Genomic DNA, 25,006 nt, shown 5'->3' with positions numbered 1-25,006 from the left:
GTGGAGCTGTACTGGTGACACCATCCCATGAATCCCGATCTTGTGTCATATGTAATCGGGATTCAGAAGACATGTCGGAAGCTCAGCGCTGCTGCTGTGGGTGGAGAAGCTGATCCAGTCCCCCAGACAGGCAACTATAACAGGTCACTAACTACTCTGCATAGCTGCACTGGGCAGCTGAGTTTAGATAGCCCCCGCTGCCCTGGCACAAGTAGTCTCAAATAAAAGGTTAAGGTTTAGGAAAGGTAATGTAAGGCCAGGTTTGAGGGAAGCTTTAAGACTGTGTAAAGCAACGTGTCTGCATTATTAGGATGGCTAGACTTTCAGGCAAATAATGCCAGATGATTCTATGGCATAGAACCTCATTTTTGAAAAGTAGAATACTCCCTGCAGCCTTACCACCACTTTTTTTGTCCTTCGCTGCGTAACCATTTATTGTTCATGACCCAAACAAGGACATATCCGATAACTTCCAGTTCTAGTACAATGTCTAGCACTGTTCCCCTCTCTAGAGTGACTTAACTACATAATGAACTGTTCCAAAGCTGGGCAAGATATGCACCTGGCATGAAGTTATACCTACAGCCTTTGCCTACATCACGGAAGGAGATCAGACGTGCCACCGGCAAGTGGCAAAATGAGTTTAAATGCCTCAGATGTCAGCAGGCTACTACCACTAACCACAATCTTAATCATTACCACTCCTTCACCTCATCACAGAAAATCCATACAGTAACAAGGTGAGCATGCAAATACAACAGTCCTATGTGGCGACTCCTGGCTGGGCAGCCTGTGCCAGACGTTATTCCCAAAATTGAATAAAGCACTGCAAAGACAGGATATAGTTAAAAAAATGTGTATGCAAGGCTTAATATTTCCAACAATCTTTATCACTTTCCCATTCGCTGTCAGTCTCTAAAACACCTCGACTTTGGCTGGATATCAAAGCAATAACTTTCTGGTTTACTGAAGTTACCATCTGTCATCTGTGAATTAGGCTCAGACCCACTTAAAGCTGTGTTGTGCTAAGTAGAATTTACAATGTAAAGCTTTCTAAATTCATTTTCTTTCTTGTGTTCTGCAGTGTACACTGCTGAAAATGCCAATAAATGCTGGCGGGTAAGAAATGACTGACTAACTTTGCTGTATGAATCACTGTCCCCACTGAAGGCAAATTACCAGAACTAAAGTCTTTAACCCTGCAGCTTCATGTCAGATTCTAAACAGTTAGTGATGCTATAGCCTCAGTATAATCCGGTCACTTCCTCCATATTACTGAAAGTGTGTGGGAATCAAATCTTATCAGTGACTGCTTTTCCACAGATCATAGTAATTGCTATAGCTGTGATCCATATTTTGAAGGCTTTAACATCTGATCAGGGAGAATATTTCAGAACAGTCAATCATTGCTAGTTCACATCACAGGCTACCTTCACACTAGTGCGTCAATCGCATTGCTGACATGATGCAATTATATTATATTGGTACGTTCACACTGACTCATTACCTGTGCAATGGATCGGTTCTCATAAGGCAATGCATGCCGTGCAGTGCAGCATAGTCTGCACATTACCAGTTGCAGGGAAGCATAGTATGCCTCACTGTTTGTTGCACCGAACGCATAACCTGCAATGTGACCTTTCCCCTCCATTGTGATATTGTTTTTACAAATGCCCTAGTGTGAAAATAGCCTTAGACTGTACTAGAAACGTGCATGTTTTTCAGATGTACACTTGAGTCAACTGAATCCTATATAATAAAGTCCCTGTCGCTGCGTCCATGCGTGGTGACTGACACACATGCGAATGGATTTCAGAGAGCAGAGGAGGACAGGCGCAGAGAGATGGATGTGTACAGCAAACCCTAAATGACTGCTGCTTGGCTACCATGCCACCCAGCAGATCAACTCAGCCAAGCGGCGGCCAATTGCTTTGTCTGTGGCGGTCACCCCATCCGTCACATGTACGCACTCCATCCCGCCAACCATCTCACATAGCTACAGAATGCATAGTCGGCTGTACAGCCGACATTCGTCTTTATAGTCCAGCCCAGCGATGTTGCCTGAGGGATCGGGCCTGACATCAGTCAGCCCATGTGTACAGCCTGAAAGAGAACCCGAGGCGTTGTTTTTTTTTTAAATCTCAATAGGACAGAGGCAAGTTCTGTGCACAATTACATCATGCCTGTGTCCTCCTATTGCCGTCGTTAGACCCCCCCCCCCCCCCCGCTTTCCCTCACGACAAATCGCCCCGGGGTAGCGACAATCTGCTTGTTACTAGCCTTCCGCTTACCTGCAAATGTCACTCATGATCGCTCCCCACCTCTGACCCTCGCTGCCCACCTGCGTGAGCTTTCTCCAATCGGAAGATAAGCCGCAACCCAGGAAGTAGTGGGGGGGGGGGGGGGGGGAATTGAGCTGCGGGGACTCGGCGGAATGGCACGGAGGGCGCAGATGGTGTCCTCCGTGCAATGAGATATCATGCAGGTATTTTACTTTTTTTTCACTATTTTGCCTCGTAAGTCCTTTAATTAGAATAAGAGAAAATGAATTTCTCAGCGATTATAGTTTTAAAATAAAAATACATGTTACTATGGATGAAATACACATTTTATTTGCCCATTTGTCCCAGTTATTACGTCGTGACGGAGGCGCTCACAGCTGTTTGGACTTTCTAAAAGCTCCTTGTACTGCCCAATGAAGCAGGATATATCCCATGAAACGCGTTGCATATTTGTGGAATTACCTTGAATAAAATGACTTTTACAGTGAAAATGACTTGAGTCTACTTGTGGGAGGCAAGTCCAGAACTACAGTACCTCCCTTTTTAAAGGGTTTTTAACCTTTTTTTCCACTTCTACGAAGAGCAATTATCTTTTAACCCAAGTGGGGTCAGGACAAATCTCCCCACCTGCCTACATAGTGGTTACCTGATCTTTGTGAGTATAACTGCTTATATATTATTTATCAAACTAATTGAATTGACATATTGCACTACTGGGGCTCTCGATCCTTTTTATTTTTTAAGCATTTCTATATTTACCACATTCATGGGTATGTGGTAAATATAAGAGAGGTGGTTTTGCACTTTTGTCTTCTAATATATAACCCAATCTATATAAAACCTAAGTGATGCAAGAAACAAATGCATCCATACCTACACCTTTTACATTTGAGAAATGAGAAAATGCACACAAGAGTAGAAACCAATCCTGATGTTTATTGTACATTTTGTAACTGTAAAAAGAAAAAAAAATACATTTATAAAATGTGTTGTTGCAGTTAATGATGGTCAGCCAAGAGTTACTTTGATCCGGTAGACAGCAATGCAATGAGGCCTGAAGAAGCACTGATTGACAAAATATAGTTTCTGTGAAATCCAGTTAAGGAAAGCATAAGAGCTGTACACCTTTACATGAAATTGTGCAGAGGAACAGCATTTATACCTGTGAAGCAGCAAACATTCCCACTGCAGGGGTGAGAGAGGCTTTATGCTGCATATATCCTGCGGCCGGGGAGGGGGGGGGGGGGGGGGGTAAGAGAGCCTTTATGCAACATGTATAGTGCAGCAGTGGGAGAGCCTTTATGCAGCATGTATCCTGCGGCAGGGTTGTCTGAAACTCAAATTTCATGTAAATTATATGCAGTTTGACATTTGACCAATCAGAATAGCTGACAATTTTATTGGTCTAAATTTTCAGCGAACTTATTTGCATCTAAGTAAACATCCCTACATTAGTCCATTTTCATGCTGCATAAATGCGCACAAAATAGTTATAAAATGTATCATCTCAGAATTATTTGCATCTTTGGCCATCCCTACACAGAACTCACAAAAGCTCCACCTCTTCTGCACGTAATGCTCACTGTCTGAATTCATATTTGTATAATGTTAATGCCACGTCAAAAGAAAGGGGAGCCATTGAGGACACCACGTTCAAAAGAAAACTAAAGTGAAATCCCAGCACTGCAGGTTTTTCTGGTAATATCAATTTAAGTACAGTACTACATTCAAAGCTATGCATCCTTCATGCAGGACCATGTCAAGCCTGGCACACACGTCAATCATGATTGGCCAATCACTGTGTAAGTAAACTACATGGAGGTAGTAAAAGGATTAGCCAATCATAATTGAAAGTGTATACCAGGCTTTAGGCCTGGGATCCACTATCAGCCTTTTCTAAGCACTAGTGATTTGAAAAGCTCTTGCTAATGCAATGCTATGGGTGATTTTCATAAAATCACATCACTCAAGTGGGATTGCACCCATAGCATTACATTAGCAAGAGCTTTTCAAATCACGAGTGCTCAGAAATGGCTTAGCAACGTACTGCTAGTGGGTTCCAAGTCTTGGGGCCCCTTTCCACAAGCAGTTGATAGGTAGTGAAAAGACGGTCAAACTCTCACAACTGCTCGCTGCTGCCTGGCAACTGCTCACTGAGCACACAGTTCGCCTGCCTGTGGAAAAGGGCCCTCAGTGGCAGTCGAGCAATTTCAATCTATACGCTAACTATGATTCATTGTGTACAACAATGGCATGATGTGATCAACTGTGTGCCACACCAGCAATACACAAATGCCCATAGATGAGGCAAGCCATCAGTGTGTGCCATGAAACTGCTAGGGATGTGATATGCAGGGCTGTGGAGTCAGTACTAAAATCATCTGACTCCAATTCCAGGTACCCAAAATTGCTCCGTCTCCACAGCCCAGGCCATATAACAATAAGAATATACCAAAATGATGGCATTTCTCAGTATTATGAAAGCACTCACAAGAAAAACTAATTCTAATTAAGCACATGCATCAATCATTTGACTGCTATTCTAGTGGCCTTCTGTAAAGGATACACCGTAGGGTTGAAGTTTTTCAGAAGAAAAAATGAGGCAACGATGACCACAACCAGGAAAAGGGTGTTATTGTAGAAGATTGAGAAGGTGGTGGCTTCATAATCCGCAACTTCATTTTTCTTCCACAGAATCCTGTCATACACATACACAGCAGGGTTAATCTTAGGTAACACTTCACAGTAAACAAATCACTACAGGCTAGTGAATCCTTAAAGGGATACTGTAGGGGGGGGGGATTGAGCTGAACTTACCTGGGGCTTCTAATGGTCCCCCGCAGACATCCTGTGTTGGCGCAGCCACTCACCGATGCTCCGGCCCCGCCTCCAGTTCACTTCTGGAATTTCTGACTTTAAAGTCAGAAAACTACTGCGCCTGCACGCCCGTGCCCTCGCTCCCACTGATGTCACCAGGAGTGTACTGCGCAGACAGACCATACTGGGCCTGCGTTGTGCGCTCTTGATGACATCAGTGGGATCGATGACACGGCAACGCAGGCGCAGTGGTTTTCAGGCTTTAAAGTCTGAAATTCCAGAAGTGAACCGGAGGTGGGACCAGAGCATCGGTGAGTGGCTGCGCCAACACAGGATGTCTGCGGGGGACCATTAGAAGACCCGGGTAAGTTCAACCCATTTTCCCCTGACCCCCCCACAGTATCCCTTTAACCACTTCCACACCATGAAATTTTATGCTGATCTGTGCAGCGTGGGCTCTCCAGCCCACAGCACAGATCAGCTAGCAGCCAGGGCGATCAGACTTCCCCCCCCTTTTTTCCCCAGTAGGGGGATGTCCTGCTGGGGGGATCTGATCGCCGCCGGCTGCTTGCGCTTGCGGGGGGGGGGGGGGGGCTCTTCAAAGCCCCCCTCCGCAGCGCTTCCTGGCCTCCTTCCCCTTCCCTCCCTCTCCCTCCCCCTGTGAGCGGCGCAGGACGGAAATCCGTCCTGCGCCTGATGGGATAGGCTTTAGCCTATCAGATGCCGGTGATCCCCGGCCAATCAGAGGCCGGGGATCGCCGATCTCCTCTACGGCGCTGCTGCGCAGCAGCGCCGTATACATGTAAACACCGGGGAAGATCTTCCCCGTGTGTTTACATTTACCCTGCGAGCCGCTGATCGGCTCGCAGGGTGTTCACGGAGACACCCTCCGTGAACTGACATGGAACGGCCGCTCATACGAGCGGCCGTTTGTTTCCATGGTATACACTTCAGGATTCAGGGGCGTGTATATACGCTCCGAGAATCCGGAAGTGGTTAAAGCACAACTGTAGTGAGACGGAGGCTGCCATAATTATTTCCTTTTAAGCAATATTAGTTGTCTGGCAGCCCCGTTGATCCATTTAGCTGCAGTAGTGTATGAATCACACCAGAAACTAACATGCAGCTAATCTTGTCAGATCTGACAATGTCAGAAACACCTGATCTGCTGCATGCTCGTTCAGGGGCTATGGCTCAAAGTATTAAATGTAGAGGATCATCAGGATAGCCAGGTAACTGGTATTGCTTAAAAAAAAAAAAAAAAAAAAAAAAAAAAAAAAATATGGCAGCCTCCACATACCTCTAGTTACTGTTCTTTAAGCAGGCCATACACTGGCCGATTAACCTGGCGATATACAGCAGATTCTATCACAGTAACTGAATCTGCTGTGTAGTCTTTAATCGACCGATTTCCCTTCGATTAAACATAGTTCGATCATCGGTGGGTAGGAAAGGTGTCGTGAGCTGCATCTAATTCGGGAACGACTGACACAGAATAGCGACAGTATTCTCACCTGTCCATCTGATGTGCGTTCTCCCAGGTCCAGTGGTTTATTTTCATGCTGTGGGTCTCCTTTTCTGTACCATGTCATGTGACACAAGACAAAGTTAAAACAGCTAGCAGCATACAGACGCCAAAGCTCTAGGTTTGAGCCTTAGCTTGTGTCACATGACGTGGAACAGGAGAGGAGTTTTCAAGGACTGGAACACCACCTCGGAAATCCTTGGCAGGTGTGCGATGACCCACTGCTTGTACCAACAGGGTTGATATAGCTCTGTAGAAGGCTTGTAAAAGCACTTAACCCGAAACAGTGGGCTGTAGCTGCCACACAGCAATTATGGATCTTCAATAAAAGTTGGAATTTTATCTGGAAGTGGTGTGGACCCTTCTCTTTTACAAGGAACAGGAGAGGACACGGGGAGGAGCACACCAGAGCGGTTGTGATGCGTTTTTTAAAATGCTTGCAGGGGGGGGGGGGGGGTAAACCGCTTGGCTAATGAAAGTGAATGGGCCGGTGCACACCAGAGCGGCTTGTTTTTTTTCACAAATGCAAACTCGGGGGCTGAGATTTGTGAGGCGTTTGCTTTCTGCCTCAATGTTAAAGTATAGGAAAGCGGAAAAATCGATCTGAAAAACGCTAGATCAGAGCGGTTTTTCAGGTGTTTTTGTTACAGAAGATGTTCAGTAGCCGCTTTTACTGTAACAATATTTGTAATCTGCTACACAAAAACTCTCCAAAAACGCTAGGCATGTTTAGAAAACCTCTCTAAACATGCCTAGAATCGCTCTGAAATCTGCTTCAAAAACCTCTAGCGTTTTGCAGATCTGCTAGAGGTTTTTGGTGTGCACTGGGCATTCCGTGGTGTGGAATTAAACCATCAGACAGACAGGTGTGAATACTGCTGCTGGCCGGAGAAGAACACAAGATGGGGGACTGCTTGAACATCGAGGCAGTCGGCTCCACAGATTTTGAATAGATTTCATGCTGAAATAGATTTAAAATCTGAGCATTGTGTGGGCAGCCGATAGATCCATCTCTGATCAGACAGGGATCTGGTAGTCGATATAATAGCCATCTACAAGGGTATAGCCACCTTTACAAAGCTTGGCAGCCACACTTGCAGCTAAAGCTCTATACAAACCTAACATTTTAATTTGTGATATTTAAATGGAATAAAATAAAAAAGTCCTTGCATATTTAGTAAAAAACTAAATAATGAAGCAATTAGAAATAGTTTCACATATCGTTCTCAAGTTTTGTTTTATGAAATAAGATGGTCAATAATGTACTAATGATTTCGAGCTAGTGCAAATAGTTACTTTTACACATCTTGAAAATTTGGACCAATCAAAATCATCAACTGCTGCATTTGATTGGTCCAATTTCAAGCTGCATAATACTGGGAAATACTGGCCACTGACTGAGCATCCCTAATAATTACCTTTCATCCTTCTCCTTGCGAGACATCTTCCTGTTGTCAGCTTCAGACAGCTTGCGGGTCACTTCTCTGGAGACGGCATCTTCACGCTTCTGGGCCACCCTAAAAATAGAAATTCATAATTCAGTAATCAGGCAAATAACAGGAGGTTACTACACTGAGCCAATGGCACAAAGACTGCCATTTGCAACAATCCGACAGAGTAATGGCAGGTTCAATAAGGGGCTGCTCAGATTATAAGCATTCTGGATCATTTTACAGATCATATATACACCTTGCAATGCAGTGTCCTGCTCTCTCATAGTAAGCCCAGGTTACTGTTGCTGCAATGTAGTGTGCATTGTACATAACAGCATGTTACATTTCTGTCCGATTAGATTGCATATCCCATTCAGTGTATTGAATAGGGTCACCCGAAATGACGACTTAGCGTATGCAAAGCAGAAGATTGCCTTCATAAAACAGAAGGTATTTGCAATTATACAAGTTGAAGTGAGCATGAGAGGTCCCATAATGCATCACTGCTGAATATGCATTACCGAAGCAAAGTCTGCAGTGTGTTCCTGCATGTTAATGCCTCCCCCCACGGATTATGCAGCAATCTAGGTCAATGAGTGACGCAGCAAGTGTGCACAACAGAAATACGGCGTGATGCAGATGCATGCACGAGCTGAACTTACCTGGGGCATCTAATGGTCCTTCAGACGCCCTGTGCCCACACAGCACTCACTAATGCTTTGGTCCCGGCCACCGGTTCACTTCCGGAATTTACAACTTTAAAGTTGCAGACCACTGCACCTGCGTGGCCTTGCTCCCGCTGAAGTCCCCGGGAGCGTACGGTGCAGGTGCAGTACGGTCTGCATCTGCGCAGTATGCTCCCGGTGGCATCAGCGAGGACGCGGCCGCGCATGCGCAGTGGTTTGCGACTTTAAAGTTGCAAATTCTGGAAGTGAGCCAGCGGCGGGGACCAGAGGATTGTTTTTACCAGCATGGGCACAGAACATCAGCGGGGGACCTTTAGGAGCCCCAGATAAGTTCAACTCTTTTTCCCCCTACCAATCCCCCATCCCCTTACAGTACTCCTTTAAGCAATGCCAGTTACCTGGCAGTCCTGCTGATCCTCTGCCTCTAATACATTTAGCCATAGACCCTGAACAAGCATGCAGCTGACCAGGTGTCGGAGATTGTCATATCTGACGAGATTAGCTGTTATTCAAACACTACTGCAGCAAAATAGATCAGCAGGACTGCTGGGCCACTGGTATTGGCAGCCTCCATATTTTTCTCACCTCGGGTTCACTTAAAAGGGAACCTAAACCAAGGGTATGGATTTTTCCTTTTAAAATAATAGTTGCCGGACTCTCCTGCTGATTCTGTGTCTCTAATACTTTCAGCCACAGCCCCTGAACAAGCATGCAGATCAGGTGCTCTGACTGAAGTCAGACTGGATTAGCTGCATGCTTGCTTCAGGTGTGTGATTCAGCCACTACTGCACCCGAAGAGATCAGCAGGACTGCCAGGCTACTGGTATTGTTTAACCCTCCTGGCAGTTAAATTTTTTTTGCCAAATAGGCAGAAATCTTTTTTTTTTTTTTTTTTTTTTAATTTTATGTAAAGCTACCAGAGTGGTAGCTACATGAAACACCACTAGAGGGCGCATGTGTCCCTCTAGTGCGATCGTCGCCGGCATCAATAGCAAACAGGGGAACGCGTATATAACGCGTTCCCCTGTTTGGCTTCTCCTGTCGCCATGGCGACGATCGGAATGACGTCATGGACGTCAGCCGCCTCCAATCCAGCCCATAGCGCTGCCTGGAACTCATTGGTCCGAGCAGCGCAGGGCTCCGGCGGGGCCCTCTTCCGCCGCTGCGTGCGGGCGATCGCCGCAGGACGGCGGCAATCAAGCTGTACGCGCGGCTAGCAAAGTGCTAGCTGCGCGTACAGCACTTTAAATGGGGCGAATCGCCTCACCAGGGGCTGAGATATCTTCCTGCTCGGGCTTACCGCCAGGAAGGTTAAAAGGAAACATCCATATCACTCTCAGTTTAGGTTCCCTTTAAAGCATGTTTCTACTGTGCAAGGCTTGTATCTAGTGAGATGCGATGCCAGCAATTCTGTGATGCGAGACTCATCCAAATCCCTCTAGCCGTCAGATGTGCGATGAGTTTTTATGCTGCATGCCATCCCATTTTTTTCCCCTCGCATTTGAAAAGGCTGCATTTCCCCGTCCAAACATACTGTACATGCAGGGAAACGCAGCGATTTGCACATAGCGGAAACGAGCCCTTAATCTATACTCCCAGTCTAGGCCGGTCACTGCAAAACTACCAAGTCTCTTGAAAAAAAAAGGAAATGCTAGACGGCAAGCATTCTCAGAGAGGTTAGAAATGCAAAATACATCTCTCCTTACGCAGAGATTTCCTCTCACACCTATTATAATACGCAACTTCAACACTAGGTGTATGTGGAAGCTCACTTACTTGTGCTTAAGAACAAATTTAACATTCTTGTAAGCAAAAGCGACAAGGTATGTGCTGACCAAAGTCATCACACTGTACAGGACAGCTGACTGCACCAGATCCATGTGCCATATTCTCCAGTACAACCCTGCAATTGAAAACATGTTAAGTTCATTGCAAACAATCTATTATATCTAAATGCAAGAACATTAGCAGGAGTCAGTACATTCTTTCCCTATATAAATAACTAATTGAGTTAAAGTGAACCTAAACCGAAAATGGACCAATCAAGTCCCACCTAGGTTTGAATTGATTTGTCCATTTTCAAGCTGCATATATTTGCATACAAAGTTACATAATCCTGTATGAATTTGAAAATATTTGCATCATTTATCATCTCTACAAGATACTTAAGAATGATGTAAAGTTTAAAGCACATCAAAGTGTGCAAAAACTTTTAAAACACTTAGGCTATCATTCATAAAGCGTTCCCGCATGCGGAAACGCTAAAAACAGCCGACTTTACCGAACCTGAGCAAAATGTGTATTCATAAAGGCTGTTTCCGCATGCGAAGCGGACTTTCCCGAGCAGAGCGATAACTTACCGCATTGTGCGGTGATTCCATGCGGAAATGTAACAAAATGTCAATTCATAAAACTTTACGCAAGCGGTATGCGGACGGGGATTACCGCTCCCCTGAATGTAGCGATAGGCATGCGGAGTACATGTAAGTGAATGGGACAGACCTAAGCAGCAGCCGAGAGAACTCCGCATGGAGGGACTTGGCCAGCTTCTCCTGTTTCCGCATGCCTACCGACAGCCTAACACCAGCCTACAGCGGGATATCTTCGCACTCCTATCGCAACAGGCAACATTTTTATGACTGACCACCCAGAAGGCTGAAATACCAACAGCGGTGTTTCCCCACACGCATTTATTTTACTGACAGCACTTTTATGAATGATAGCCCTAAAGGAAACCAGAGAGAGAATTTAAAACCTTTTTTTTTTTAACATATCTGGGGCTTCCTCCAGCCCCATGCAGCCACAGAGATAAATAGAGGGCGCAATTTTCTTGAGCAGACTGCCCAAGACTGAGAACTTACAGGACCCAGTACCGGAGCTGGAGAAGAGGGAGGACGGAGGCATGGGAGCGATCCACGGGCATGGGCTGGAGGAAAACCCAAATATGTATAAAACTTCTCTTTATTCCATCTGTGGTACACTTAAAATGGCATAGTAGGGAGGAATCACACTTGCGTGTGCAGGAACCACAGACAATTTCCCATAAGTGCTGCGTAATATGTTGGCGCTAAATACAATAAATAAAATAAGAGTTTTGCTGCATGATAGGTACATTTTAGAGGATGTTTCTAACCCCCCCCCCCCCCCCCCTAATTATTTCAACAAGAAAACACAGAAGCTGTGCAGAATAGAAAAAGTTGCAATTTTTTTTACACTATGGAGAATCGCATATGCCTCCTGAAAACACAGTGGCACCATAGACAATCATTACATGTGGTTGAACTGTAGCTAAACTGCAGATTTTTACTAGTGCCTTCCCTCCCTCACTTGAATCTCCCCTGCTTGCTTATGCCTGTATGGATAGTGATCTATAATGATCACATCCAGATTTCAAGCATCAAAAATGTTAGGGTGTATGTAGCTCCATATTTCCATCTGTTCTGGCAAAACACTGCTATGACAATTTCAGACAGATTCCACGATTTTAGCTGAATCTGTACAACATTTTTAGATCAACTGATCATGTGAATGATTGCTCAGAAAAAAAAATAGCATTATATGGTGTCTTCTAGTAAAATAAATATTTATTGTAGCAGATCAATATTGAGAATACTGATCTGCAAAGCAGTAATTTATTCACAATTTCTAACATCAAATGTTTGCCTGTTACATTATACGTAAATAAATGTCAGTAAGCAATGCACCTATATACTATAGAAAGATAGACTGCACCTATATAGAAAGATAGACTGCCAACATTGAAAGCAATGGACACATAAGATTATGTTAGTAGCACAGGCACATAACTCCAACAGAGTACAATAAGTGTACAGCAAGCTTGACAGCCAGGGGACAGGGATTATTAGCAATACACGGGGTCCTGTCAGTGAAGGCTATTACTCTATGGCAATACAGGACACATCAGACGCAAGCACAGGAGCCCCACTGCCACGTCTGTAGGATGAATGAATGGGACTCGGGCGGCCGCACTTACAGATGGGGATCGCAGACACGATGAAGGCGTTGCCGTAGAAAAGTGCGGAGGATTTGGCGGAGAGGTTGCGGCTGAAGTCTTGCAGTAGAAGGTCCTCTTCGGACTGCTGCTTATTGCTGCTTTTAGGGGCCATGATTAGAGGGGAGAGAGAGGAAAGCGACACGTCTCACACTGACTGACCCTACTCGGCTTCCGTCACTACTGATTCGTCAGCATTAGAAGAGGGCGGAAGTGCCAGGGTGGAGTCTGCAGGGGTCCTACGCATTATAACTTCCGCACACTTTTGGAAGGGGCGTAGCTTTCCAAATCTAGCGTTAGCTAAGCTTAGCTTGTGTTCTGGATTGCGTGGTGGCTGAGGCTGTGCGAGGGGTGGGCATTCCTGCTTTGCTATTGCGTTCTGTGGTGACTGCAGTGCATGAAAGCTTTATTATAGTCTGGTCCTAAAGTCCCATTCACACTTAAAAGTGCAAAATGTTTTGCAGGAGTGATTTTACACAGAAAAAACACTGGAACCTGCAGCGATTTTTTTCGGCGATCGCGTTTAGCGCTTCTATAGCACTAAAACGTGATCGCAGGGAAATCGCCTGAAAATGGTGCAGGCTACATGTTTGCGTTTGGCAATTTGCAGTAATCGCTGGCGATTGACGCAAATCGCTCAAGAACGGGTCCATAGGGTATTATAGCACTAGCGCTTTAAAAAGCGCTAGTGCTTGAGCGTTTTGTGGAAATCGCTGGCAAAACGCTCTAGTGTGAATGGGCCCTTATAGTGTACCTGAGATGAAAGCCATCTCAGGTACCATTCTTACCTTGGGCTTGAGGTCGCTCAGTCCTTCGCTATCTCCCCGGGTGGCTCCTGTCATCCACAATAGTGCCCTCTCCTGCTGTACTCCTGTCCCTGGGAGCAACCTGCGCAGTACTGCACAAGCGCAGAATGCTCCCAGGGATTGGAGCGTGATGGGGGAGCGAGCCTGGCCGGGCATCGCAAGCGCAGAACGCTCCCAGGGACAAGGGAGTATGCCAGACTTTCGGGCAGTATTGCAGGTGACGGGATCTACCCGGGGAGACGGCGAAGGCAGAAGCGTTACTAGGGGGGTGCAGTAGGTGCGGACCGCACCAGGTGTCACCAGCAGAGGGGGTGACACCAAGCTCCAGGCTAAGGGAGAGCGGAGAAGGCTATGTAAATACTGACCAGGCTACTGTCTGATTTACGTCTCTCTCCTGCTCTACTCCCTTCTGGCTGCTCTTGTTGAGCTTATAACAGAGTTCAGAGGCTAACAGGGCCACATGGTGATCACCACACTAGCTGCAAGCCGCCCCCTGCCAACCCACCTCGCTGGACTAGGCCGCAAGCCAGGAGCTGGACTACTGAAAGCAGCCACAGGTACTCCACCGCTTCAGAGCCACAGCACCTCAGACCTGTGTTCCACCATCATGCCAGAGCTCCAGAGAGGGTCTCCACCAGCCGCAGCCTCCAACCTGCTCGGCCACCCAGGGTCTACCTCCAGCCTGCTCTACCACCCAGGGTCTACCTCTGCCACTGCTGAGGACCGTGTCAGCCTGAACAGCCAGCCCTGAAGATCGACTGCCCACCTTCCTACATTGGGAACCGGACCACAGGGATGGACACTTTTCAGACTGATTGTTGGACCCAGGGGTGTTTTTCAATCTGCAGCTCTGAAAGGACTCTGCCTCTGTCTCTCTCCTCTTGCCTTGGTTCTTTCACTTTGGGCTCTATTCATAAAAAAGTTGTGGCGAAAAAACTCCTGGAGGGAAAATACCGCATCGGTATTTTAGACTTCTGGGTGGTCATTCAAAAAAATGTTGCCAGCTGCGATGCAAGTGCGGAGATCTCCCGCTGAAGGCTGGCGGTAAGCTGTCGGAAGGCATGCGGAAACACTTCAGCCGGCAGAGTCCCTCCGTGCACTGCTCTTTCTGGGAGGTCTGTCCCATTCACTTGTATGTAATCCGCAAAATCACAGGAAGCGGTATTTCCCGTCCACATACCGCTTCCTCTAAACTTTATGAATGGCCATTTTGTTACTTTTTTCTAGATAAATCTAGAAAAACACTGGAGAAGGCGGAAATTTCTCGCTCTGCTGGGGAATTGTAGATTTTCATGCGGGAACAGCTTTTATGAATGCCCACTTTGCTAAATGGACGGGAAAATCCGCTGTTTTGAGCGGAAAACTTGCGGTAACCTTTTATGAATAGAGCCCTTTGTCTCTCTTTAGCTATTCCTTCTCGCTTTCTCTCTCTCTTTCTCTATCCACTCTTTTCCAGGACACACTGCGGGGCATCTGGAACTGCTGTGGAGCTGAGCGAGCGCCGCCGGTAGATGTGGCTGCTCCCCTCACACAGCACTCCAGATTTCCCCACGCGTCCTTCACTACAGTTATGTGCGATATGTATATATAGGTATATGCTTACTTGTACTACTGTACCTGATTGTATGTGTTGGATTGCATGCATGTGTTTGTACCATCTCCGACCCTGTATGGGCCAAAAATAATTCCGGGTACAACCCCCGTTATACTTGGCGAAATAAATATGATTCTGATTTTAACACCCCCCTATAACAAGCAACGTTACTACCTGGTGAAGTTTGGAGGTTCATGGGGTAGGAAAGGTGACACCATGAGTTTCCGCACCGGGTGACACCAACCCTAGTAATGCCTCAGAGCGAGGGACTGAGTAGCCTCAAGGAAGCTCCAGGGAAGTATGGTACCCGGGATGGTTTTCATCTCAGGTTCACATTATGCAATGTACTTTTTTCTCCATAGTTTTCCCCTAGGAGAATATCTTCAAAATAAATATATAGGACATAGAGTCCTATAGACAAAGTTATGAAAGACAAATGGTACAATATCATGCGATTTGTGGCTGATTAGGTAGGTCCAGTAATTCAAGTACAAGGCAGTCAAAGGAAAGGAGCACATAATCATGTAGAATACATTGGGGAAGGGAGACCCTGCCAAAGGCTTACAGTCTAAAGGTCCGTACACACGCCGGACTGAAGGCAACGACGGGTCCGTCGTTGCCTCCCGCTGGGTGGGCGTGCCAACAACAGTCCGGCGTGTGTACGCACTGTCGGCGGACTGATACGGCTGCGCCGGGCGGATCGCTCAGAAACAGCCATATCAGTCCGCCGACAGTGCGTACACACGCCTGACTGTCGTTGGCACGCCCACCCAGCGGGAGGCAACGACGGACCCGTCGTTGCCTCCAGTCCGGCGTGTGTACGGACCTTAAGGCAGTGTTCCCCAACCCTGTCCTCAAGGCCTATCAACAGTGCAGGTTTTGTGGAAATCCACAGAGGTAATCAGCTCTGCTGAGACACTAATTACCTCACCTGTGAATGCTTGTGGTTTTCTGCAAAACATGCACTGTTGGTGGGCCTTGAGGACAGGGTTGGGGAACTCTGAAAAGGGGAAGGGAGAGGGACACACTAGGTAGGCCTGTAGAACAAGTAATGCTGTGAACAAACAATGCAGTTTGAAGTTTTACCGTGTGTACAAGTCCAAACTGCTTGCGATCGATAAAGGAATCAATTTTCCAATAAGTTCACAAAATCGATTTCTTTCTTGATCAGAAACAGATTGGGCTTGTCAGAAATAATTGCCTGATCCCCATCGATCATGTATCCCCAGCTTAAAAAGTACCAAAAAGTAGGTGAAATAGTGCTGTCATAGTACTGTTATTTTTAATATTTTTTTGCTTGCTGGTGGCTTAAAAGGCATGTTATTGATTAGGTGTGAACATAACACCTAGGAGAAAACTTAGGAGAAAAAGCGATTTGAATAAGGGCCTCTGTGTTTTTTATAAATGGCATTTACTTAGCAAAATCGCTAATATTAGTCTTTGACATTGTCTTGTACTAGCCACAGGTGGAACAAGCATAGCGCAAGTATGAGTCATCAATATACAGCTTGCTAAGGGGGCTGTAGCTGGATTGTCAGCGGTTATTCTAAAGCTGTAAACTTTTTTGAAATAAAGAGCTTTTAAAGCTGACCTGGTTATGGACTTTTCTTTTTTTTTTTTTTGTGAACTGCATTTTTTAAAAATTAAAGCAAGCCAGTGAGCTTTGCTACAGGCGTATTTGAATACTTACCTCAGGAGGGAGAAGCCTCTGGATCCAGGACCCCTAAAGCGCCGGTTCTAGACTTCTTGCCACCTGAGGCAAACTTGCGAAGATGCCTGGAGGGGGTAGCAGCCAGGAAGGGGGGCAGAGGGCACAGCGGTGGGAAGGGGGGTTCGGACCCTCTCTCCCTCACCTGGGTCCCCCCAGTCTGCACTCCCCCTCCAGCTATTAGTGCACTGTACAATTATCAGGCAGTGGGCGGGGATGACTCACCTCCTTGACGTTCCAGCGCTGCATTCCACTATTCCTCACTTCCTGCAATGTCGCCCACTGTACTAGTCGCCCCCCCCCCCACCACACACACACACACACTTCTGACGCCAGATGGAACCCGCCTCACCCGACTCAGGGTTGGCCCGGGGCTGATAATAATGGCATCTCATATTACACATTAATGCTGAATATTTTCGGAGGATCCCAGCACAGGATCAGAAGGGCATAAGACGATTGGGGAACTCTGGACTATCCGGAAGTTTCCCTCTGCTACGGAAAGTATCTATTTTTTATGCACTTCAGGTATGCTTTAATATACTGTAGTTTTAGGCCTAGTACTGTAATACAGCAGTAGGGTATACATGGTATCATCCTGATTTAAAACTTCTTGCTTTTACTGTAATACAATGACAGATCTAATATTCTCCACTAGATGGTGCTCCAGAGCTATAGTTTTTCTATGAAGTTCTCCAAGGCTTGTTCACTTTAGAATTGTTGCATAGTATTTACATAAATGAATGCACATCAGAAAAGTAATTGTTTTCAGGGCTATTTCATACAGGGGCACTGGGAAAAAGTCATGCATTATGAATGATGATGCATTTAGATCATCTGGGTTTTATTTCAAAAGATTCCTGTTCTATAGATTTGGAACCCTGCGTATGAGAGGTATCGGTGCAGGAGACTTGGGCGCAGGATATTGCTGATCCTGCTGCTGCACAAGTCCCGGCCTTATTTAATACTATTCCCCCTCCAGGCCGCCATGGATGGTGGGGAATTAAATAATAATTTGGCTTCTAGCGACTGCTGGAAGCCGAATTATTGTTTTTTAAAAGTAACTTCAGCTCCGTCTTCTGACGGCGCCGAAGTTATTCCCTGTGCGCTGCTATGGCCGTCATTCCTATTACGGCCTATGGTGGCGCCGGTTGCGCCCAAGTCTCCTGCGCTGGATTAACCGTGTTCGGGAACCCTTGCCTAACTTTTCTGTAGCTTCCTCCCTGACAATGTGCAGTCTGTAATGTCTGCTTACTGCTTCCCTTCCCCTCTCAGTAGCATAAACAGCAGCACCTGGTGCGCTTCTTTGAATGGCATTTTAGGGGCAGACACATATTGTACATGGACATCTGACTGCAGTGGCGTAGCTAAGGAGCTTTGGGCCCCAGTGCAAGTTTAACCTTGGTCCCCCAACTCCATACATAATACATTGCGCGCCAAAACCTGGCAAGTACAGCTGTAGTGTCTAAAGGCTCATACACACGGGGCACAACTGTCGCCACAAACACGTGACATGCGCATGTCTGGGCGACAGTTGCCCTGTGTGTATGAGGCACCCACCCCAAATTGTCGCCAGAGACAGCAGTTGCCGTGCGATTGAAAAGTTCAATCGCCAGCAACTTCTGTCTCCGCAACTGTCGCTAGTCCACCACGCGTACTGCGTGTGTATGCGAACTAGCGACAGCTACCCACAGCCAGAAGGGAGCTTTTGGCGGCAGCTTCCGACGCGTCTCTGCCTGTTGGGCAGAGACGTGTAGACAGCTGTCGCTCAGGCGGAGCTGTCGCCGAGCTGTTGCGCACACGTCTCCTGTGTGCTAGCAACAGCAACAACGGTAGCCCATGTGTATGAAGCTTAAGAGGTGTAAAATGGGGAACAATTTGTTAATGATTACCACTATTCAAAGCATCTATAGAAGTGATCATTACCCACACAGGACCAACCGAGAGCTAATACTGTGGTGGAGGGAGGGTCCCTTGGAGCCTGTCTGGCTTAAAGTGTACAATGACAAAGGATCGAGGTCGGCACTCCACTGGCGATATAAACTTGCGTTTATTGAAAAAGTTGCAAACAGTGTGTTTATATCGCCAGTGGAGTGCCGACCTCGATCCTTTGTCATTGTGAACATATTGGTGGAGCGGTGAGCCACTGAGTGTCTGAGCATCGGCGGACCAGGTGTGTGAAGCTTGGATGGGTGAGGACCCCGGCACCCTGACTGTTTGCATGGCTTAAAGTGTACCAGAGACGCACACTACACTTTTTTTTTACTTACCTGGGGCTTCCTCCAGCCCCATAAGCATGGATGCGTCCCTTGCTGTCCTCACACGGTCCTGCGTTTAGTGGCAATCAGCCCCGGTACCTGGTTCAGTGACATGCATGCGCAGAAGACCCCGGCTGACTCAGACTGGAGCCGACTGAGCCAGTTACCGGGGCTGATTGCAGACGAACGGAGGACAACGGGAGGACAGCAAGGGACACATCCATGCTTATGGGGCTGGAGGAAGCCCCGGGTAAGTAAAACAACGTTCAATTGGGGGGTCTCTGAGTTTCTTTGAGAGCCCCGATGTGGTCGTAACCTCTGCATCCCCTACCCTATTGATATGCCACTTTTTGACTGTCCTCTAGTGTCTCTTCCCAATTTTAAAAGCCAAATGTTGTCTAAAACCATTAATATGTTTATAAACTGAACTTTGCAACAGAATTAGATTTTTTGTTTTGTGCATTAAATAAAAGAGCTTTTTTCCCCATGTTTCTTTTTCTCATGAAACAACCGTTGTACACAATAAGCATATCCTGTATGTATCAGGAAGCATTTTGTCAGTTAGCATTTGTGAATTATTATTATTTTTTTTAATACACATAGGAAGGAATTGATGTTTGTTGAGCATTGCCCGTTCAATAACCTTAGCAGCCAGTAAGAATCAGTTTATATTAAACCTTATTTCTGATTGGCTCCAAAAAGCTTTATTCACTTTATAATTTTTTTTCCATTATCGAGACACAAAATCACAAGCAACCACACCAGAATTGCCATAAGTATAACACACAAGATTCCCGCTTCCTGCACTTGTATGTAGAAAGACAAAAAGAAAGAACAATCCCCAATAGTGTATTATTATTATTAGTGTATTATTGTTTATATAAGGTAATCTTCAATTTGTACAGCAGATATGGATATACTCACAAGTCTGGGTTGCCGACCTCAGACAACCACTCCAATCGCATATGGGGATATTAACCTCCTTAGCGGTAACCCCGTGTGTGACACGGGGTAAGCCGCCGGAGGGTGCCGCTCAGGCCCTGCTGGGCCGATTTTCATAATTTTTTTTTGCTGGACGCAGCTAGCACTTTGCTAGCTGCGCCAGCACCCCGATCGCCGCCGCCGCGCGCCCGATCGCCGCTATCCGGTGCGGCGCGCGGCCCGCCCCCCCAGACCCCTGCGCTGCCTGGCCAATCAGTGCCAGGCAGTGCCAAGGGGTGGATCGGGTCTCCAAATGACGTCCCGACGTCGGTGACGTCATCCCGCCATGGCGACGGGGGAAGCCCTCCAGGAAATCCCGTTCTTTGAACGGGATTTCCTGATCGCCTATCGCCGGAGGCGATCGGCGGGGCTAGGGGGATGCCGCTGAGCAGCGGCTATCATGTAGCGAGCCCTGGGCTCGCTACATGATTTAAAAAATTAAAAAAAAACTGCTGCGCTGCCCCCTGGCGGTATTTTTCATACCGCCAAGGGGGTTAAGCCTGTCCCCACTCAGGTTAAGAAGTCGCTCTCCGTAGAAGAAAAATAAGGGGGTACACACCCATCCACCAGGTGGATAATGATATTTGTAGTAGTTACAGAGGTGCCAGCAGAATAAAAATTAGTAGTCTATTAAAACCAAATAAAAAATTGGGGGACCGGGGTGGATCCGTCTCCCCAATATATATGACACAACCACCATATATGGTATCCAGAAACATATATATTTAATCAGTACTCCACATAAAATTATGCAACGCGTTTCGCGGGTCCCAAGCCCGCTTCCTCGGGCAAATACAAGAACAGGAGTAACTCCTGCACTTGTATGTTCACCATATTAGTTTTATGTCCACCATATTTTAGGTTATGTTTTTACCCATACCTGTACAGGTCCCTGCCTTACTCCCTTCCTATAGTGGTAAATAGGTTGAGGTGACATTATTACAATGTACTGTGTCCCACTTGTAGAATGAGGCAGCAAGACACTGAGCTGTCATTTAGTTGCTTCTTGACAACATCTAAAAATGAGAAAAAAGTTCCACTTCTGATTCTAGTATTGATGGATGGTAGGCCTATTGCAGGGGTGTCAGACTCAATCACATAAGAGGCCAAAATCCGAAACATGGCCTTAGTTGTGGGCCATGTTATTTATTAAAAACAGTAGGGGGGTCTCCGGTGGGCACCCTAAAAAGTCAGGTGCAATATTTAAATTTGGAACGCTGCACTGGTATGCTCCTCTGGATGGTAAGGCAGCGTGTTGTCATCTGCAGTAAAGGTGGCAATGAAGAGCAGCAACTTTTTTTTACAAACATTACATACTGACACTACATTACCAGTTGAAAATGAGGTTGGGCATGGCAGTGGGAGGTGGGAGAAGTAAAAGATTTATGGTCACATAGTGTTCTACTGCATTAACTGGTGCAACTCTACGACTGAAGTAGGTAATTTTTTGTGCCGCCATAGACCACACTGTTAATTGTGGCTGTAGCAGTGCCCAGTGTACAATTTAGGTGCCGACAATAGTCGGAGCTCAAATTACAGCAAAAAGGGACAAGTTGGCTTTACAGTATGGGCTAGAATAGGAGGTTGCTGGGGGGGAGAGAATTAGTGTAGATAAAAACCTTATTAGAATAATCGGCAGTATTGCTGATATTATGCTAGAGGCTTAACCCAGCACCCTAATTACCCAGCCCCTATTTCCTATCAACGCCTCTACGACCTCGCCCAATTTTCACAGATCTCTGCTAAAACTGAATCGAGATGAGGGGGCAAGATTGATCCCCACCACCCAGTTTATTTCTGACTAGGCCTGATCTCTTGCAAGAGCTGCAGCCATTAGGGCACACTCAGTTGGCAGTAGTAGTGTTAGGGAGTCTAGCCAAAGGACTCCTTACTGAATAAGTGCTGGTGTACTGAACAGGAAAAGCCGAGATTTGAACCCAGGTCTCCTTGGGCATATAGAGCAGTCCAGTTACTGTTCACTTCCTGCAGACTACCTAGAGAACACTGCCTGTGTACTTTACAAATGTATTCTCAGCCAGCTGACCTGTGGTGATGGGTGTTATATTACGTGTTAATCCAGTACACAGAAATCACAGAGTGGGTAAGCACACGCTTATGATGTGTTCCTTATATATTTCCTTGGCAACATCTTCTAACACTCTGACTCTTGTTGAACATCTGGGAGTTGGAGGCCTTTGAGGGCTTTGTAGCACCCACATTCCTTGTAAAATATTGGCCCACTCATGGTATTAACTATTTCATGCATCACTTTCAGGGCAGACCTACGTATTTATTTATGTTTTAATGTGGCATACTTGTACATCAGCATGATTTAGAGATCTTTCAATGATGGAGTGTTTTAATTCCTCATCAGAATAAAATGATGTGAAAACGTATTGAGCCTAGATTGGACTTCAGTTTTTTTTTTTAATTTTTAATAGGTCCTTTTCCGCTAAATCCAAAACACATATGTAACTGAATACCTGTCCTGATATGTGACCTAATAGTGAAACATTGTACTCCTTCACTTTACAAATCCTCTAATATTAGTTATTATTGATTGTATTTATGAAGCACTAACATTTTATGCAGCACTGGACAATAAATACATACAATGATATAAAGCAGTGGTCCTCAAACTAAGGCCCGCGGGCCGAATGTGGCCCCCAGAGGCATTTTTACCGGCCCCCCCACACACAAAATGTATTACTTAAAGATGCGATCAGCTACATCTTTAAATATTTGTTTGACGGGGAAGCTGGGACAGGGGATATAGGAACGTAAGTAATTATCATGCATCACCTATCCAATTTTGGATTGAAATCCTGAGCCTTATTTGTATCAGCAAAAATTCTTATGAACGAAGGGCTCTTTAGGACACAACGGTGTATGCAAATATAGAAAACTTTATTGGCTTTACATGAGAGCGAGACCAGTTACATAAAACACAACGGAGCTAAAAAAGCAACAGCGCTGTTGTCATTTAAAAACCATAGCTGCCATACATTCCACACCGACACACCTCTCCATATACACACACCACAGCGTTGGGGTACCCCGTGAGTAGCAAAAATAGTCCGTCAATAAAGGCCTTGAGCAATTAGCAGGAAGCAACAAAGGGGAAGCAGCATAAAAAGAAACAAGCGTCGGCAAGTCTGTGCAGTACTGTCCGAATAGACGCAATGAAGTCTCATTCAAAACAACCGACACATCTGATAGGCTTGCACTTTATACTCACGAACTCCAAATGTCCATAAGAGCTGGCATGCTTCACCTGGCTATATTGTACCAGCCGCTCAGGCAGGCTGTGAATGCTGTGTTCCCATGGGGCCCCCCGTTGAGGAGTGTGATCCGGCGTGAGGACTAAAAGCGTTTGCAGACCCAAAATGTTCTGCTGAGGATCTAATCCAGCGCATATGCACATTGACTTCGGGTGCATACAGTTGGCCGCTCCTGTACTCCGTTATCCCAGGATGTCCATCAGCACAGGCGTTTTGCGCTTTGCGCAGAGTCCTCTCTGGGTGATCAGGATGCTCCGGCAGGAGACGCCAAACTCTACGCGCCGTCACGGAGTTCCAAACGCGTCACCGCCTGGTGGATCGGAGGTCGGTGGGCTGGGTGGCAGCAGCCAATCGCCGACTAGTTTCGCTTGGCGTCACCATGCTTCATCAGGGCCATCTTTAAATATTGGTGGTGCGTATATAAAATAGTAGTACTGGCACCACCCATCCACATGGAAGCCAGAAAGCAGTAATTCGGTGGTTTACAATCAAATTCCACATCAGATGACACTGCTGTCCAATTGGACTGCAGGTTGTTACCTGGGTATGCTTTACTGTCTGGCCCGCAGACTTCTACATCATTTTATATATACTCCGGCCCCCCAGCAGTCTGAAGTATGTTGACCCGGCCCTCGACCCAAAACATTTGGGGACTCCTGATGTAAAGGATAACAGATGTAGCAAGGTTATACAACATAGGACAAAACTATACAAGACAAACAGGGTACAAAATACATCATCATGCGATTTTGGACTGGTTAGGTAGGTCCAGTGATAGAAGTACGAGGCGGTCATAGGAAAGGAGCTCATGATCATGTAGAATACACTAGGGGAGGGAGGACCCTGCCAAAAGCTTACAATCTAATGGGATAAATAACTGCAGGGTATAAGGATTTTTTATATTTTGCATTGCGCTGACACAGTGCTTTATAGTGTATATAGTCATGTCACTAATTGTCCCTCAGAGGAGCTCACAATCAAATCCCTACCATTGTCAGTTCTTGTTCCAGTAGTAGTTTAAGGACACATTTTTGGGGGAGACCAAATAACTTATCTGTATGTTTTTTGGGAGGAAACCAGAGAAAGCCCCAAAAATACAACAATAGGGGTCTTATGAGGCCCACTCTGATTAGGTGCAAAGTACAGCAGCGGAGCGCAATACACTACCGTCCTCCAGATAGACAGTTTAGAGCAAAGCTGAAGAGAGAAGTGTGGAGGACGGTCTGCTGGAAGCTGCTAATGTATCACGCTCCGCTGCTGTACTCGGCTAAATCGGTGATGGGCAGGAGGTATGGGTATGTGGCTGGGATCTCGGACAGAGATTTTGGTGGGGTGGGGGACACAAGGTTTTGCAGGGGGACCACAGACCTTCATGTACACAATGGGAGGAAACCCACACAAACGCGGAGAGAACCTAAAAAACTCCACACAGATGGTGTCCAAAACCCAAATCAGGTCATCTGGGCGTAAGCATAGAGGAGCGTAGCACCAGAAGACGGCACGGCTATAGCAGCAATGCTATAATCCGCACCCCGCATAAGGGTAACGATGATCTCCAGACCCTGAACTATTTCTCCCTCCAAGTTGTGATGACTTGGTGGGTGTAACAATTGTGGAACTTTC

The 25,006-nt window shown here is 46.2% G+C and overlaps 1 protein-coding gene across 1 annotated transcript; it reads right to left on the bottom strand.

The window, feature by feature from the left end:
• Window positions 1-3,198: 3,198 nt before the first annotated feature.
• Window positions 3,199-12,952, bottom strand: SSR3 (signal sequence receptor subunit 3). Its single transcript, XM_068279268.1, has 5 exons — window positions 12,738-12,952; window positions 10,520-10,646; window positions 8,043-8,141; window positions 4,849-4,980; window positions 3,199-3,368 (listed from the first exon to the last, which is right to left on the bottom strand). The coding sequence occupies exons 1-5, from the start codon at window positions 12,868-12,870 to the stop codon at window positions 3,302-3,304; spliced, it is 558 nt and encodes a 185-aa protein (XP_068135369.1). The 5' UTR covers window positions 12,871-12,952; the 3' UTR covers window positions 3,199-3,301.
• Window positions 12,953-25,006: the final 12,054 nt, after the last annotated feature.

This window comes from Hyperolius riggenbachi, chromosome 4, assembly GCF_040937935.1.
Source record: "Hyperolius riggenbachi isolate aHypRig1 chromosome 4, aHypRig1.pri, whole genome shotgun sequence".
NCBI lineage: Eukaryota > Metazoa > Chordata > Amphibia > Anura > Hyperoliidae > Hyperolius > Hyperolius riggenbachi.
This window is presented reverse-complemented; position numbering and strand designations above follow the sequence as displayed.

Excerpts from the sequence above, each read along its gene's own strand:
- SSR3 (XM_068279268.1), bottom strand. The coding sequence starts at position 12,870 with ATGGCCCCTAAAAGCAGCAATAAGCAGCAGTCCGAAGAGGACCTTCTA. Across the intron at positions 10,647-12,737 it reads CGTGTCTGCGATCCCCATCT|GGTTGTACTGGAGAATATGG; the intron begins GTAAGTGCGGCC and ends TTTCAATTGCAG. Across the intron at positions 8,142-10,519 it reads AAATTTGTTCTTAAGCACAA|GGTGGCCCAGAAGCGTGAAG; the intron begins GTAAGTGAGCTT and ends TTCTATTTTTAG.